Genomic DNA, 18,508 nt, shown 5'->3' with positions numbered 1-18,508 from the left:
AGTCATAATTATGGGATAAAAAAAAGTTGAAATTATTACTTCGTAAGTCATATTTATGGCTTAAAAAAGTCAAATTATGAACGTTGAAATTAAGAAAAAAATATTTCTCAAAATTCCAACTTTTGATGCCAAAATCATGATTTGCTGTCATAATTTCAACTTTTTATAATTATGACTTAGTATGTCATAAATCTGACTTTTTATAACATAATTTTGCGAATTGTATGTCAATTGATACTTTTTGACCTAGCATCCTATAATGTCACATTTTTGTCTTGTAATTATGACTTATGAATAATTTTGCATACTAATCTATCAAAGCCTGATTTTTTTATGCAGCTGAAATTAATGCTTAAGCTTTTTCTTTAGGATCTATACTGGAGAGCAAGTTATAGTTTTAGAAATAAATGTGCACTTTTTCTCCGACATTAATAAAGTACTGAGAAATTTCAGAATTATTTTTTTCAGCTGATTAACTTTGAAAACATCGACAGCCAATCAGAATCCATTCCGCCATTAAAGAGCTTGAGCATTTAAAGCAGCAGATGACATAACAACAGCATGTGCTTATAATAAAAAGAATGTTATTGTCCACTGGTGTAGATGATACTACAGTTAATCATTCTTAATATAATAAGAAAAAGAAATAATGAAATATAGTGCATTTTATTCATAAAATCAGCAAGTAGTGTGAAATAGGTTTCAAAGTACATTACCATGCAGAAATGTGTATACCAAATGATACTGCAAACAATTACAAATCACATAGTGGAAAATGGCTATCTTGTATTATATCAAACAACCCCATTAAAAAGAAAGAACCCTATAAAGCATGTATATCACATTTAGCCTATATAGTGATTAAACCTTTGACTATATAAACCTTGGCCTTAACTGTGTGGCCGTTCAGGGGTTGGAGACACAATCCACCCCAGCCTTCAGAAGACTGGATTCACTGCCATAAGGGTCGACATCGGTTTCATCCTGAAATAAAAACAACGATTTGATTACATCTTTATTTCACAATCAAGTCTACAGTAAGATCTGAAGTTTAAGAACTTGGATCTTCAACCACTAGAGACCATTTCCATTTTCATTAATTTACATTTGTGACCCTGGACCACAAAACCAGTCTTAAGTCGCTGAGGTATATTTTTAGCAATAGCAATAGAAAGCGTATTTATTCAGCTTTCAGATGATGTATAAAGCTCAATTTTGAAAAAATTGACACTTATGACTGGGTTTGTGGTCCAGGGTCACATTTCCTCATGTAATAATATCAGGTGAATCATAATTATGTACCTCTACTGAGGTTTCATTTGGGTTTGGTCTCACCTGTTGGATGGCCTTGGCGGAAAAGACAGACAGAGAGATGCACACGCACAGTTCAAGAAAACACAGCACCAGCAGGAGACCCCTCACTCCATCTATCAAATTCTAAATAAAAAACATCACACACAGCATACAGAAAGTCAAGTTCTGTCTTGTGAATTTGCTACAAGTAGGTATATTCATCTGCATCTGCATTCATTTAACATAGGCCAAAACTTGAGCTTGACATCATCACTAATTAAAGACGTACATTAAATCTCAATGTCATGCTCGAACATGACCAGTAATCTCCGCTGTTACAAGGATCCGGCCCTGGTCTATTGCTGAGCTCCCAACTAAAATAGCCAATTCCTGCAGCAGCCAGCAGAGCACAGATCACACTCATGGCCAGCGTGGCTTTGATCTGCACAAACACAAAGAATAAGAATGTATATTTCATACATAATGAAGTGTTTTCAGGCTTTCAAGACTTCAGGAAATACTAAAGATATCCTCACCCAAGTAGAAGTGGATCTCTTGTGTGCAGCAATTGCCACGGACCCAGAGATGACAAACTGAAAAACAAAGATACTAAAAATAGTACATTTTGATGTATATTTTATTTGTTTTTATTAACATTGACCAAAAAAAAAAAATGCTACATATCACAGGTGCCCAAGATTTTTACTATGAAGGGCTGTGGGCCAAAAGTAAATGCTGTATTACAGTTGAAGTCAAAAATTTACATACACCTTGCACAATTTCCAAAATGTTAACTATTTTACCAAAATAATAGGGATCATACAAAATGCATGTTATGTTTTATTTAGTACTGACTTGAATAAGATATGTCACATAAAAGATGTTTACATATAGTCCACAAGAAAAAATAATAGTTGAATTTATAAAAATAACCCTGTTCAAAAGTTTACACACACTTGATTTTTAATATGGTGTTGTTACCTGAATGATCCACAGCTGTGTTTTTTTGTTTACTGATAGTTGTTCATGAGTCTTTTTTGTGTATTTGAACCCTTTCCAACAATGACTGTATGATTTTGAGATCCATCTTTTCACACTGAGGACAACTAAGGGACTCATATGCAACTATTACAGAAGGTTCAAATGCTCACTGATGCTTCGAAAGAAAAACAATGCATTAAGAGCTGGGGGGTGTAAACTTTTGAATGGAATAAAGATGCGTACATTTTTCTTATTTTGCCTAGATATCATAATTTTTTCCATTTAATACTGTACTACAGAAGATACTTAAATGTTGCCCAGAGGGCAAAATAAGTTAAATTTACCCTGATCTTCACATTCAAAAAGTTTTTACCCCCCCGGCTCTAAATGTATAGTTTTTTCCTTCTGAAGCATCAGTGAACGTTGGACTATATGTAAACGTCTTTTATGTGAAATATCTTATTCAGGTCAGTACTAAACAAAAACTAACATGCATTTTATATGATCCCTCCTATTTTGGTAAAATTATTAACATTTTGCAGATTCTGCAAGGTGTATGTAAACTTGGACTTGTACTGTATATCCAACTATAAAAATCATATCATAATAAAATGTACAAATGTACAGTCAAAAAAAAAAAAGATGCTGAGTTGTGTTAACCCAACTTTTGGGTTAAAAATTTAATTGAGAACTTGAATCAGTTGGATTAGTCCATATTCGACGGAAAGCTGGGTTGAAACAACCCAGCATTTTTTAGAGTGTTGATTTTCTTAATCAAATTTACTTATATTTTAATTTAATGCAACAAAAAAAAGAAAGAAAAGAAAAGGAAAAGCTAAATTAGAAATAAAGTTGCAAAATTTCTGGTTAATTTCTGTAAATTTTCCAAAAAGTTTTGGGAATTAAAAAAAAAAAATGTTTTGGATTTATTTTGAAAAATTTCCACCCCTCTCCAACCACTTCCTCTTCAGTAAATAAATTATCATATTTATGATTTTATATTTCAGTGACATTTATTGTGTATTAATTTATTGTGTAGACTTTAGCATTGACATAAATGCTAATATTTTGTATTATTAGGGCTCAAAATGTTTACTCACGGGAAGTCCAAGGCACATTACAGTCTCAACATTCAGCTTGTTCACAAGTACCGTGATGATGCACAGAGTCATGACCACCACACCAGTAAACATCTGCACCAACTGCACAAACACACATAAACACTTATATACATTAAATCTGACAAACTGCCCTGAATCACTTTCTTCTAAACAGTGGGAGAATGTTTATCAGAAAATCTGTTTAAAATGAATACAAATTGTGAACAGCATTGCATGCGAATACACATATATAGCTCTCACCCCCAGTGACAGAGGCCTCCCCTTTAGGAACATCCTGGTTTTTGGTGACATGTTGGACTTTTCTGGTTCGACCCAGCTTGACTTTAGGTCCGGAGACTCTGTTTTTTCCTCCAGTGGGATAATATGAGTCACTACCCTGACTCCATTCGCCTCAGTGGTCATTGAAGAGGTCATATCTCACAGAAATATGGCTCACCTTTATGCTGTAACAACAAGGAAGTAATATATGAGACATATGAACTAGCGTGTCAAACCGGTCTCTCATTTCCTGGTTTTTTTCAGAAAGTTACGATTTCTGAAAAATACGACTGAAATTTAATTATGTGGTACATAATCTAGATATACAAACAGGTGTGTTTTTTCCACGCACCTTTCTTACTGTCCTGTACGTGTGTCAAAACCTATTGAGCTGCCAATATGTACTGTATCGGGTGAACGGCTGAATGTTCATGTGAGTAGATCATATGAACATTCTGTGCATAGACAAAGTACTAGACTGTATATCATTCTTCACTAACTTTAATGACGTCAATGCATACAGTAAACATAAAGTTCGAGATATATAAATAGTAAGCGTCGTAAGAATTCTATTTCGAACGCCACTGATATTTTTTGCAACATCAAAGAATCCTACATAAGTAGAAAGATTACTACATTTTATGACGACGATAGCTGGGTAGGCAACTTGCCAGATTTTGGATACAGCCATCACGGCAGCCTGTTTATCAGAGTGATATTATTATTGTGAACTACGTAGAACGAACTTGTCAACGCTGGATTGTTTGTATCTAGACAAAATAACATATTGTAACTTGTTTACTTACCGATTCTTGACTGATCAGTTTACATGCGACCTCATTTACCAACTGAACAACAGAAAAACGCTAACGGGAAATAAAACTTCCTTCTCCTCCCATCGATTCCGTTTAACCCCTTCAGACATCGAGACAGAATTTCTAATAGAAACAAACTCCAGTGGTTGTTTCTTAACCATTTTGGAGTGCTGATTCCAAAAATCGTGTCAGTTTTATATTTTATTTTAAATATTTGCAATATTCGAAAATATGTACTACTGTAAGGTTAACCCTGCCTGGTTTATATGATTAAAAATGAGCAACAGTTGAAAATATTCATTAGAAATTTAGAAAAGTGTACTACTTATTACATTTCAAATAGGGTAATTTGTAATCTGTAGCCTATTACATTTCCAATGTAAACTTCCCAACACTGCACGCGTATGAATGATTCATTATTTTACATTGTTTTATTGATTCATTATTTTAGATTGATTCCCACTTCTTTGTTTTTTATTTTAAGTGAAGTAAAGTTGACACATACAAAAATTTAAAAGTCTTTATTCTTATATTCACACATTTATTCTCTTACATATACTTAAAGACTTTATTCATATATTGTGATACAAAAACTAAGATGTACATTTCTTTTTTCAAACGTGGCATCATCAAATGATGTAATATTAGGCCTTTTTTTTGCAAAGGAGCTGACTTGCTCTAAAATCCTAAAAATATCTTAATTTGGATTTCAGCATTGACTGCCCTAGTGAAAAATAAATATACTAAAATGTATTTAACATACATTTATTTCATGCTAAGTATACTATAAATACATTTAACAAAAATACCCTGAAATTGTACTTTTAGTATACTAAACCGGTATACTTAAAGTCTGATAAACTGGGACTAATTTTGTACTTAATGCACTTTAAGTCCAACCAAAGATATACTTTAGTATATGTGATTGTGCTAAAGTGGAACTATTACAAGTATAGGTACACTTTAAATATTTTGCATTTAAAGATGGATATTATTTAAAGATCCTACAGTCCTCTTTAATAAAGACATTAAAACATATTTTAGGCTTAATATTAAGAAATGTGCACTGTGCACTAGTAGTACTCCAAATAAAGTTTAATTACAATTTTTCTATCAGCAAGCCTCGAGCTTGTTAATAGACTTGAACTATAGTTACTATAAAATAAATGCATTTTAAATCTTACAAGGGTGAACAGTGGTTTTGACAAAACAAGCATTACTAGCTAAAATCAAAAAATATAAATAAAATCTAATTATTATAAACATCAAATGTGATAATAAATCATCTCTGATTTATTTCATGATAGAAATGCCGTTATTTTCCAAACTAAATAAAGGTCAAGAATCATTCTTTAGTTTGTTTAATCTTCCACTATAGATACTGCTGGATTTAGGTCTTAGCTATTCTTTTCTTCCAGTTCTGCTTGCCAGATATTGTCTGATTCAGTGTCTTTAGCTTGTTTCTGAGGGACGGTTTTGTTGCACCTCATGTTGTGCCTCCAAAGGACCACAAAAGCAATGAATACAAAGAGACAAATGACAAACAAGAGGCAAAAAGCAACCATTTCAGGGTAGTAACTCTTCTGTGCAATGCACACTGCATCTTTTCCAGCTGTCTTCATATTGCTATTAGACCGATGATTAGTCCTGGGTATTTTCTCACCATTCTTCTTTTCCTCTTTTGTAGGTTCAGATTCATCAGACTCTGTTGTGTAGTCATCAGGGATGAGCTCTGGTTGCTGGTGTGATGGAGGAGGGAAAGAACGAGGCCTGATAGGGAGAGTTACAGCGAAGGAGGCGATGGTTTGCTTGAAGCCCAGTTCGTCTGACACGCAGCGGTAGGTGTTCTCAGTCTTTGGAGTGGCGGTGAAAACAAGACTGCCGTCTGCCTGCTGCATGTATGGAAAATGGGGAACGATGCTGTTGTTTGAAAATCTCCAAGTCACCTCCGCCAGTCTGGATCTTGAGTGACACGGCAGAACCACATTCTCATTTAACTGTGCAGGTCTTCCCACTGGAGAAAGACAAAGGTATCAGTTTACCCAATATTACCGTACACATTCAGTGCATCTAAACTCTTAAAGGAATAGATCACCCCAAAATTAAAATTTGCTTCTGTTTCTTCATCAGAACAGATTTGGAGACTTGTAGCATTACATTACTTGCTCACCACGAAATCCTCTGCAGTGAATGGGTGCCGTCAGAACGAGTGTTCAAACTGCTGATAAAAACATTACAATAATCCACAAATAATCCACACCACTCCAGTCCATCAATTAACATCTTGTGAGATGAAAAGCTGCATGTTTGTAAGAAACAAATCCATTATTAAAGTTTTTTAACTTTAAACTAAAATACCAGCCCATAATCCATAATAACGGCACCCATTCACTGCAGAGGACCATTTGGTGAGCAAGTTATGTAATACTAAATTTCTCCAAATCTCTTCTGATGAAGAAACAAACTGATCTACATCTCGGATGGCCTGAGGGTGAGTCAATTCAATTTTAAACTACTACTTTAAGCTGCCTGGATGTGAAAACATACTAGATTTTTACATTAAGCAAGAAACTTCGACTGCTTGTTGGTGATCATGAATTGAAAATCTGGCCTCTTCACAAATAAATACCATATAACTTGCAAATAACACAAGTTGCAAATAACACTGGTTATGACGTAAGAGAATGCAAGTCTTTTAGGTCACACAGAAGACGTGTTTACCTGTAGTAACAGTGTTTTTGAATTCTGTGCACTGTTCATTGACATTCCCGTTTTCCACGTCCTGCCGTCTGTGTTTGAGACACAAAAAGACATGAACAGTAGTGAGAATCTACAAAATGTTAATTATTTTACCAATATAAGAGGGGTCATACAAAAATGCATGTTATTTTTTATTTAGTACTGACCTAAATAAGGTAATTTCACATAAAAGACGTTTACATATAGTCCACAAGAGAAAATAATAGTTGAATTTATAAAAATGACCCTGTTCAAAAGTTTACATGCACTTGATTCTTAATACGGTATTGTTACCTGAATGATCCACAGCTGTGTTTTTTCTCCAGGCATTAAGCCAGGAGGTGAAAACTTTTGAACAGAATGGAGATGTGTACATTTTTCTTATTTTGCCTATATATCATGTATTTTTTCATTTATTACTGCCCTTCAGAAGCTACAGTAGATACTTCGATGTTTCCCAGAAGACAAAAAAGTTAAATTCACCTTGATCTTCAAATTCAAAAAGTTTTCACCCCCTGGCTCTTAATGCATCTGGGTTTTTTTTCTATTGGAGCATCAGTGAGTGTTTGAACCTTCTGTAATAGTTGCATATGAGTCCCTTAGTTGTCCTCAGTGTGACAATATGGATCTCAAAATCATACAGTCATTGCTGGAAAGGGTTCAAATACACAAAAATGCTGAAAAACCAAAGAATTTGTGGGACCTGAAGGATTTTTCTGAAGAACAGCGGGCAATTTAACTGTTCAGGACACTAAACACTAAACAAAACAACACAGGTAACAACACAAGTCAAGTGTATGTAAACTTTTGAACAGGGTCATTTTTATAAATTCAACTATTATTTTCTCTTGTGGACTATATATAAATGTCTTTTATGTGAAATATCTTATTCAGGTCAGTGCTAAATGAAAATAACATGCATTTTGTATGATCCTTCTTATTTTGATAAAACAATTAACATTTTGCAGATTCTGCAAGGTGTATGTAAACTTTTGACCTCAGCTGTATCTGTCATTTCAGATGAAAGCACCTCTACAAAACAATTGCTGCCTTTCATCTCAGACAGTCCATTGTTGTTATTGCTAATAAAATCTAAAAACTAACTATTGATTCTTTAAAATGTTTTCATGGTAATTGAAATAAAGCTTAAAATAAAAAAATAAAATATGATAAGATTAGATTAGAAAAATCAGAAACTGGAAAAATAGAAACTAAAAATAAGTTTTAAAATAAATAAAATAATAAGTATTAAAATATCTAAAAACAATTGAAAGCTATATGCAATGCAGTTGATACCCAATCATAATTAGTTAAAAGAAAATCTAATTACTAAAGCTTCATTTAAAATTAAAATTGAAAATATAAAAATAAAACGTAATTTAAAATATATAAAAAATATTATAATTGTATATAAATAATACAAAAATAACACTGGGTCAGACTGATATTTGCTTTTTAAGTGGGTGGGTTTTGGCCCATTCATTGACATGTGTAACAGTACAACTTTCATTTCAGACATTTGTACAGAACAGAAAACTCACAGGTTAGACCCAATCCCGGACACAGTAGTACACGTTCTGGTCTCTGAATCCCATGCACAGAACGGGTCACGTGCCAACACACAGTCTGCACAGTTTGGATAAGCTGAACAGTTGGATACAGGCACTCTGAAGACACCCTCAGAAGAGCCGATGAACAGCACACCCTATGGAAATTTACAAAAACCATTACACGAAACCTAATCACTTCATACATTTAATGATGGCTTTTTCTAGGAGCTTGTTTGCTACCTATATGCATTATAAGACATTATAGCTGTGAGTACGACAGTTTGTTTTGGCCAAATATATTTTTTGCTGTGTGAGTGTCATTTCATTAAAAAAATATATTAAAAAAAAAGTGTTAAAAATGATACATGTGCATGGATGAATCATTCACAATAAGATGATTAAACTGATAGGGGGAATTTCCATTTCCTGGCAAAAATGTACCATTGTTTGATCAGGAGAGTAAAACAGATAAACAAAAGCAAAAAAAAAACCTTGCTGGTGGAGAGAAGGATGTTTTTCACAGTCTGTGGTTGCTTAAAAATCTGAATCTCCTCGATGATATGAGGACCTTTAGCCAGCAGGACGACTTTATGAAGAAAGCCAGATTCTGAAGAAAATAGAAATGGACATCAGGCCATGCACAAATAAACAGGAAAAATACTAAATCACTACAATCTATGCAAATTATGTATATACCGGTGAGCAAGTAAAGGATGGTGTAGCTGCGTCCATTTGCAGCTTGAGTTCTCTGAACAGATAGACGGCTATAGCGCTCTTCTGTGGACGACAAAATCAATTTCTTCCCCACAGGACGCACAACTTTTTCAGTCAGGAAGCTCTTTTTTACAATGTTCAACACAGGGTCATTGTCATTAAATAATCCACACTGTGAAGACGAGAGATAAATCTGGTTACACAATGGTTAAGTGTCACTGTCTGATTGTTAAAATATATTCTCTGGCCCCAGTTTAATTTGTTACTATAATTAAACCATCAGCAGTGGACTTCCTGAGAAGTGTAAATACTGTGAAACTTTGCAAAAATACTTTATTAATTAGGAAATACAATATGTGGGTTCACAATATAATGTAATGTTGATTTTAACGGTGTAGTGTATAATCTGTGGCACCAAATGGAATTGCAAAAATAACTTTTTTATATTATTTTAATAATTAAACAAATTAAACATTTATATATATATAATATATATGTAATAATATTAATAAATTCAAATTTTAAAAATATTCTTAGTTTTATTTAATTATTTGCTACTAGTTGGTGTTGGATACTCTTGGCTCTCTTACCTTGCCGATTTTACCATCTACATTGGGTTGACGTATCCATTGGTTTCCATTCAAATCAAATGTTTTGTAATCCCCTGAGAAAGCTGCTTTAATATCTGTTAGACTAAAAGCACAGACTGCTGACAGAGCAGATGCAACTGCCCTAAGAGAAACAAAGAGAGATGGGAGAAAAACATTTAAACAGATGTTGCATTATCTTTCAGAACCGTGAATATATGTCATGATAGCAGGTTTGATTTAAATAATTGGCACCATTGTGAGGTAAAGACCCCGTAGAAAAGGGTGTTGTCAGGAGACTCATTGTCCATTGGGGACAACTTGACGATATCCTGCAGCTTGTTGAACTGGAGCTCTTGCCCTTGTTGGCAGACCAGCTGAGATTTGGCAAAAGATGTCCAGCGCTTCTGTAAGATAAGGCTTCCTCCGTTGTCATCCTGGTTTAAAAAAATGATTTCATTTAAAAAATAGACGGGCACATATGCTTCTTCTGTGTGCTGTTTGGGTCTTTTTTGACCCAGATAAGAGTATGAAATATATAGTTTATATACTTAAGTTTGATGTTATATACTTTAGTTTGATGAAAGTGCCTCATGCATGCAAAAACAAAAAAAATGCATTATTTATGATATTTATATAGAATGTTGTATATTCTTGTTAATTTTGCTGGGGGTCAATGGAGATCCTTGAATGTCTTATCTGTTCCTCTTTTTGCAATATTCCAATGGTTGATATGATATTTTTTAAAATAGTCTAAAAGCAGTCATAAAGCATTTCAAATGCCTTTCAGTTACGTACAGTATCTCTACTGTTAAAGGAGTAGTCCACTTCCAAAACCAAGATTTACATATAATGTACTCACCCCCTTACCATCCAAGATGTTCATGTCTTTTTTTCTTCAGTCGCAAAAAAAGGAAAAACATTTTTCTCCATATAATGGACTGATATGGTGCCCCGATTTTAAACTTCCAAAATGCAGTTTAAATGCGGCTTCAAACGATCCCAAATGCAGTTGTAAACGATCCCAGCTGAGAAAGAAGGGTCTTATCTAGCAGAACGGTCTGCTATTTTAATAAAAATAATACAATTTATATACTTATTAATGCCAAATGCTCGTCTTTTCTTACTCTGCCTGAACTGTTTTTCTTCCGGTTCATGACAGTTAGGGTATGTTGAAAAACTCCCATCTGATGTTCTCCCTCAACTTCGAAATCGCCCTATATCGCTGTTTTACCTTTTTTTAAGGGTGTTTGATCTTCTTTGCATGTTCACTTTGCAAAGACTTTGACGGTACTTCTGCAGCAATGTAGGATGATTTTGAAATGATTTTTGAAGTTGAGGGAGAAAATAAATCTTGAGTCAGAATACACAGAGTTCAGGGAGAGAAAGGCAAGATGAGCGTTTGAGATTAAAAAGTATTTAAATTGTATTTTTTTTATGAAAATAATTGATCATTTTGCTAGATAAGACCCATCTTTGTTTTGGAAGTGGACTTCTCCTTTAAAGTGCATTACCATCACTGACACATAGTTGGCGATATAAACTTATTTTTTCAGGTAAAAGGCTTCGACATACAGTATACCTGACGATTGTGAAAACATCTAAAGGCTAGAATACACCACTTTTAACTTTTAAAATAGGCATCATATACATGTTGACAAAAATCAGAATCTGAAATCAGCTCAAAATATTAAACATGTTCGGTAAGTCATCCACCTTACACACATTACGGCCATTTGTAAATTTGATGAATCTGGCCTCGGGTCAGGATTTGGTCAGTTACCTGTATCCATGGCCATACGGGCAATACTCGGATGTACTACTGAATACATTGTTCTGCTAATTTATACTGTCTAAACCATGAAAAAAAAACGTATGGAAGCTGCTAAATCATATAGAGAAGGTCTTAGCAAACAGAAAAGGGTGCAATATTTTGAGAAACTAAAGTTAACAGGTGGTAAAAAATACGTACAAGCAGTATTAATTAAGATATTAGCCTAATATTTCACCTACCTGATTGGAAATAAGAACAAACACGAATGTTGTCAAGATTCTTACTCTGGAAATCCTAGTTCAGTTTGGCCAGCCACAAACACCTTTTGTTTCTCACACAGTTTTTTGCACTCTTTTGCTTGATTTGTTATAACTTATGGCAGTCTGTACTCCAAATGTTTTTCCCTGATTAGTACAGCCCAAAACATGACTATAATTGACCATTTTCAGCAGCAACAATCAGCTAAATATGCAAGTTTTGTTAGGTTCGGGAGCATTGTTTATGTTCAGCGCTGCCAATATGAACGAATGATGATGTGTTGTGAAAACACTCTATAGCGGCTAGTTACCCAGAAGTCTCACCGATAGGCTTACTTCCGCATTTAAGAATAAAGTGAATACTTTATTTTTGTCAAATTCGACTGTAGCCCGTTCTGACTTTTTGGCAACCAGCCTCAAATAGTCAATTAATTACGATTAAAAGTGTTTTTTTTAAGCAAAAAGACTTTGTCGGCGCCGATAGCCTTGTGGGACATGTAGTGCCACTGCGCTCCGGGTGTCCCGAGTTCAAGCCCCCCCCCCCCCCTCCACCCCCCCACCCCCCTCCCACTTCGTTTCCTTTCGCTACTACACTGTCCTATCAAAAATAAATGCCAAAAAATAAATCTAAAAATAATAATAATAATCCAGTCTTTGTAACTTCTGTTGATGGTATAAAATAAGTCTCACCGTGCAGACCTGTGCCACACGAGACACAATAAAGCGGTCCAAAAATGAGTCTCCAGTCAAGTCCCCAACCTCAGTAAAGAACAGCAGGATCTTTCCTTCACTGGCAACATGTGTTGAACTTATGAATTCAGGTTCTAAGAGAGAAACAAACCAAAATGTGAAAATGCTTTACTCGAGGTTACAGTAGTGACTCATTTATGAAGTAAATCCTGCAGCTTGTGTTATCAGCCCATGATTTAACCACTAGGCCATTAAGATCAAACTTTGTATATGTTAGAGCAGGTGTTCAGAGCATCATGGTAGCATTATGTTTGGGATAAAAATATGCAAACCCTGTAGCACTTTTGGTGCATTTTCAAGCTCCAAGTTGTTGTGTGTTCCTTTGCTGTGACAGCGAGAAATTACTTTTTCCCCGAAGTAGCCGATTTTGGTTGCTGTATACAGCTCTTCATCTGTAAGCACAGAGGTCACAGTTACAGTAAGTGTGAGAGTGCCAGATCAGATGAGACTATATTTGAGGTTTCTCTTCTAAACTGTTTGTCTTTTCTCACCAACAATAGTGGCTGTGTTCCTCTGGGTGGAGCTGGAGGGACAGCAGTTTTTGGCGTCCTTTGGGTCTCTGCTGGCGCTCAGAGAACTTGCTGGCTAAAATAGAGATGTCAGTCTGTTAGAGCAGAGAGCAATCCATTCAATCCACATCTACTGATCTGTGCAGTTTATGTATTTGAACTTACAATGATGATGGCTTGTGGTTTATATGCATTTGTCCCGCAGACATAAAGGTGTGTAGAGTTGAAAAACTGCAGAAAACTAATGAAGTTGCCACAATCCTGTTATGGACAAGCATAAAATAAAAAGTTATATATATATATATATACTATATGTACACACACACACACACTGTTTGGGATCAGCAAGATTTTTTATGTTTTTAAAAAAAAATCTCTTCATGGCTGCTTTACTTAATCAAAAATAGAGAAAGGTTGCTTTACTTGATCAAAAATGCAGATAAAAAAACAAATATTGTGACAATATCAGTACAGTTTAAAATAATGTTTTTCTATTTCAATACTTTCCTGTGATGAAAAGCTGATTTTTCATCAGTCTTTACTGCAGTCACATTCAGAAATCATTCTAATATGCTATTTATGTGCTTTATTATCAATGTTGGAAACAGCTGTGCTGCTTAATATTTTTTGGAACCTTTTTTCAGGATTCATTGATGAATAAAAAGTTAAAAAGAACAGCATTATCAGAATAGAAGTCTTTTCTAACAACATAATTCTTTGCTATCACTTTTAGCAATTTAACACATCCTTGGTGAATAAAAGTACTGATTTTTTTCAAAAAAATAAAGAATACAAATTTACTGATCACAAAATTTGAAATGGTAGTTTATATTGTTACAAAAGATTTCTATTTTAAATAAATGCTGTTTTTTTTAACATTTTATTTATTAAAAAATCCTGAAAAGTATTAAAGGTTTCAACAGAATATCAAGCACCACAACTGTTTTCAACACTGATAATAAATCAACATATTAGAATGATTTCTGATTGAATGACACTGAAGACTGGAGTAATGATGCTAAAAATTCAGCTGTGATCACAGTAGTAAATTATATTTTAAAATATATTTATATAGAAAACAGTTATTTTACACTGAAATAATATTTCACAATATTACTGTTTTTTTTCTGGATTTTTGATCAGATATATTTCTTTTTTTTTTTTTTTAGCTTGGAAATTTCTTATTTGCCATTCGCATATATTTTTAAAGGAAATTTAAAGCTCTAGGATGTTAGAAATGGTACATACCGCCTTTGAGGCCACTGCACATGTTTTCATATTTTCTGGAGATGCTGTCCATTCCAGCTGTAAAAATGTAAAAAAATGTAACATTATTATGTTGTAATATTCTCTTCTTCATGACAAAAATGAGAGCGTGAGAATCACTTTTCTAAACTGAAATATATAGCTCAATATTCCTGAAGGGTTGCAAAATCTCTCACCTCGTCTTTGAGTGTAATACTATCAGGTTGACTGACGTCCAGTGAGAGCAGAGCATTTTGAGTGCCAACAAACAGTGTGTCAGCGTCACTGCTGAGCAGCAGAGTGCTGGTGTTCTTCACAGAAGAGTTGCGATAGATACCCAAAAGACGCTCTGAACTTCCTGTAAAAAAAAAGCTGAACCTTGATCATTGTTACATTTCTGATTAAATGGCATATTGTATTTTATACAAAATGATTTGATGATGATTTTTTCATCTTTATTTGCTTTCGACCTTTAAACAGAATTTATATTCACAGTTTTGCAGTGAAACCACAACAGTGACACTCTTTTCCTCTTTTTGATCAGAGGAAATAAGCACGGCCCCCTGAGCTGAGGTTTAGCAATACTGCACAAACAGACAAACAGAAATATGACTCTTAAGTCTTAACCAAAACTGCTTCATAAAAAACCTCATTGTGGATTACCAAGCATAATTTTAGCATATGCAAGCATCAAATCGAGAGAACATCAAATGTGCAAATTACAACAGTACTGTTCAAATGTTTGTGTAGATGCGTTTTTTAATGTGTTTAAATGAGGCTTCATTTGCTCACCAAAGCTATTTGATCAGAAATATAGTAAAAACAGTAAGATTTTGAGTTTATTGTATTTTAAAATGCAATTTATTTCCGCGCTGACAAAGCTGAATTACATTAAAGTGTCACATGATCCTTCAGAAATCATTCTAATACACTGTAAAAAAAAAAAAAAGAAACAACTTAAAAAAAAATTGCTTCAACCTAAAAAAGTAAGTCTTCGTGCTGCCTTAATGGGGTCATGGGATGCCCATTTTCCACAAGTTGATATGATTCTTTTGGGTCTTAATGAAAAGTCTATAATATACTTTTGTTAATAATTCTCAAAGGTTGTGTAAAACAACACCCTTTTTACCTTGTCAAAATCAGCTCTGCAAAAATCATCCCATTCTGAGGGATTGTTCTTTTAAATGCAAACGAGCTCTGCTTGCTCTGCCCCTCTCTACTCTCTGTGGAGTGATGTGCTGCTCTAAGAGATTGTTTACTTTAGCCGCATTTAGCCGTGAAACTTGCTAACTAGCACGTTATTAGGAAAGGTGATTGCAGAGATTCATAAAAAAAACCCCTTATACTTACTTCTGCTGTAAGTGAAGCTGGATCATGAATGATTTGTGCGAACATAGACACATTTATGTAGATCGGGAGGCGCATTTCCTTCACAAACAAATGTATTCCACTGCATCTTCAGCGGCTCAGATGTCGGGAGTAAATGACGACCACTGTGTTCATTATTACATCCAACAACACAACACCTTAATCGCTCAATCTGAGATATTCTTGTCTAACTTACATCCCTGCTCCGGCATTGAAACAATGGAGGTCGGACTGTTACAGCTGATCTGAGGTAAGACGCTCATGTCAATCAGCTATCGTGGGAGCGGCCTGAGAATGGCTCGATTTGAAAAAGGGGATATTATTTTTATAGATTAATTAAAAACCACTGCATGGATTTTTATCATTACAGGGTAGATTTGTACATACACTGCCAACACACATTAATGTTCAAACAACATGTAAAAGTGAACTTTGCATCCGATGACCCCTTTAAAATTTTAAGTTTACTCAACTCAAATATCCATGTTTTCATGTAGTACAACTTAACATTTCATGTTGACTAAAGTTTTTTTTTTTTTTTTTTTTTTACAGTGTATGCTAATTGCTTTTCGAGTAACATTTCTTATTATTATTAATGGTGAAAACAGTTGTGCTACTAAATATTAATTTGGAAATTTCTTTGATTAATCAAAAGTTCCAGAGAACATAATTTTTTTTTAATTGTAATCTTTTTCAACATTATAAATGTCTTTACTGTGACTTTTGATCAATTTAATCTGTCCTTGCTGAATGAAAGTATTAATTTCTTAAAATCAAATGAAAAATAATAATTCTAAGCTTTTAAATGGCATGTATGTCAGACTTGATTCAAAGCAGTTCCTCTTCCAGATAAATACACATATTAGTCATATATAAAACCTCTGATGGTGTTAAAGAAAATTATGACATTTCAAGAATTTTTTGATCTGTAGAAAAGGTTTTTCACCTAATTTTCCCAACTGATGCCTGATGTACTCTAAAGCAGAAACGAACCATAGTCTTAAGGCATGCTTTTCTGAGCGTCTTTGAGCGTGTGGTGGAAATTATCGGTCAGCTGTGGTTTTATGCGAGCAGCTATTACACCATCAAACATTTGCAGAACAACAGTAATGGGTAAAAACAAACAAAACCACAACACTCAACTTCAGAGAAAAAATATTACAAAACTTACATAGAAAGTGTTTGTCCAACAAGAATGTGCTTTCTGGACATTTGAGCACACTTAAATTTCTCACTAAGTCATGAGTTTAAATTTACTCTGTATCAAATGCAAAGGTTTTACATGTGAAATGTGGTTTACAAATGACTGATAAGCAGCAGCAGTCTAACTGATATAAATCAAGAACGTTTGAATTTTAAGAACACTTGCTTGGTCCTTAACATGCACATCCAACAATCACTACAAGTGTGAGTTTTGCACCACAAATATGTCTCACTATTATCTATCAATCTGAGTTTCACCTACCCTGAGAGAATGACACGCGAGGACGCAGAGAGGCCTGAGATGGATCTATCAATCCCAAGAGGAGGACCTTAAATATCCAGATCCTGAGCAATCCTCCCATCCTAACAGATGTTTGAGAGTACAGAACCTGTTCAGATCAGCTACCAAAACAGCAAGTGACTGGATCTTACTTCCTCTGATCTGACCTTCTTAAGCACAGCAGGAAGGAAGACTAAAAACCTCAAACCACTCAGTTGACTCCTCTCTTACTCAGTACCCACTGCTAGACACTTACTGCTAATGGCACTACCAGCAGCAATGTACTGAATTATAATGATACTGTCATGGTATCTTTTTATATTCAGTGAGTGCATTTCCTGTTGGTATATCTTATTTCTCTGTTGGATGAGAAACATCTGAAGTTGTTTTAGTCTGACAAAACTGGTAACTCTTAACAATTAACTACATTGGTAAGTATGTACTAAAAATAAAAAATACTGCTAAAGCATTTCTGATTCAACATACACTACCAGTCAAAAATTTTGGACAGTAAGATTTTAATGTTTTTTAAAGAAGTCTCTTCTGCTCACCAAGCCTGCATTTATTTGATCCAAAGTACAGCAAAACAATACATTTTGAAAAATGTTTACTATTTAAAATAACTGATTTCTATTTGAATATATTTTAAAATGTAATTTATTCCTGTGATCAAAGATCATTACTCCAGTCTTCAGTGTCACATGATCCTTCAGAAATCATTCTAATATGCTGATTTGCTGTACAGGAAACATCTTTATTGTTATTATTATTATTATTATTTAAAACAGTTGCATATTTTTTATGATTCTTTAATGAATAGAAAAAAACAAAGGACAGCATTTATCTGAAATAGAAAGCTCTTGTAACATTATACACCATAAGTAATTGTGCTTATAATGATGCCAAAAATTCAGTTTGATCACAGGAATAAATTCCATTTGAAATTATATTCACATAGAAACAGTTATTTTAAATAGTAGAAATACTATTTTTGTTATTTTGGATCAAATAAATGCAGGCAGTGTATTAGTACATTACTAAAATCAATAGTTGTATCTGTTTAC

General features: G+C 34.0%; 2 protein-coding genes across 3 annotated transcripts; both read right to left on the bottom strand.

Moving 5' to 3' along the window:
* Window positions 1-647: 647 nt before the first annotated feature.
* Window positions 648-4,580, bottom strand: si:dkey-7j14.6 (uncharacterized protein LOC556585 homolog). The gene is made up of 7 exons (XM_051132374.1): window positions 4,460-4,580; window positions 3,636-3,838; window positions 3,375-3,476; window positions 1,830-1,886; window positions 1,583-1,735; window positions 1,336-1,437; window positions 648-984 (listed from the first exon to the last, which is right to left on the bottom strand). Exons 2-7 carry the CDS (start codon window positions 3,807-3,809, stop codon window positions 907-909), a joined length of 666 nt encoding a protein of 221 aa, XP_050988331.1. The 5' UTR covers window positions 3,810-3,838; window positions 4,460-4,580; the 3' UTR covers window positions 648-906.
* A 412-nt stretch (window positions 4,581-4,992) lies between these two features.
* Window positions 4,993-17,752, bottom strand: LOC127179102 (semaphorin-4A). Of its 2 annotated transcripts, none has more exons than XM_051132382.1 (14): window positions 17,427-17,752; window positions 14,791-14,965; window positions 14,597-14,653; window positions 13,514-13,609; window positions 13,331-13,424; window positions 13,112-13,231; window positions 12,780-12,913; window positions 10,314-10,495; window positions 10,062-10,203; window positions 9,454-9,643; window positions 9,249-9,364; window positions 8,749-8,912; window positions 7,190-7,257; window positions 4,993-6,482 (listed from the first exon to the last, which is right to left on the bottom strand). In XM_051132382.1, the coding sequence occupies exons 3-14, from the start codon at window positions 14,624-14,626 to the stop codon at window positions 5,866-5,868; spliced, it is 1,953 nt and encodes a 650-aa protein (XP_050988339.1). In that variant the 5' UTR covers window positions 14,627-14,653; window positions 14,791-14,965; window positions 17,427-17,752; the 3' UTR covers window positions 4,993-5,865. The 2 variants fall into 2 exon arrangements, with proteins under 2 accessions (XP_050988339.1, XP_050988338.1); XM_051132381.1 differs by having other exon boundaries at window positions 14,791-14,951.
* Between the last annotated feature and the right edge of the window lie 756 nt (window positions 17,753-18,508).

Source organism: Labeo rohita, chromosome 16, assembly GCF_022985175.1.
Source record: "Labeo rohita strain BAU-BD-2019 chromosome 16, IGBB_LRoh.1.0, whole genome shotgun sequence".
In the NCBI taxonomy this organism is placed as follows: domain Eukaryota; kingdom Metazoa; phylum Chordata; class Actinopteri; order Cypriniformes; family Cyprinidae; genus Labeo; species Labeo rohita.
The sequence above is the reverse complement of the archived record's forward strand: the minus strand, read 5'-3'. Positions and strand labels throughout refer to the sequence as shown.

Coding starts and splice junctions, on each gene's coding strand:
- si:dkey-7j14.6 (XM_051132374.1), bottom strand. CDS start 3,809: ATGACCTCTTCAATGACCACTGAGGCGAATGGAGTCAGGGTAGTGACT. Junction 3,477..3,635: donor GGAGGCCTCTGTCACTGGGG/GTGAGAGCTATA, acceptor GTGTTTGTGCAG/TTGGTGCAGATGTTTACTGG. Junction 985..1,335: donor CCGCCAAGGCCATCCAACAG/GTGAGACCAAAC, acceptor TTTTTATTTCAG/GATGAAACCGATGTCGACCC.
- LOC127179102 (XM_051132381.1), bottom strand. CDS start 17,526: ATGGGAGGATTGCTCAGGATCTGGATATTTAAGGTCCTCCTCTTGGGA. Junction 13,232..13,330: donor GAACACAGCCACTATTGTTG/GTGAGAAAAGAC, acceptor CTGTGCTTACAG/ATGAAGAGCTGTATACAGCA. Junction 6,483..7,189: donor CAAAAACACTGTTACTACAG/GTAAACACGTCT, acceptor GTCTTTCTCCAG/TGGGAAGACCTGCACAGTTA.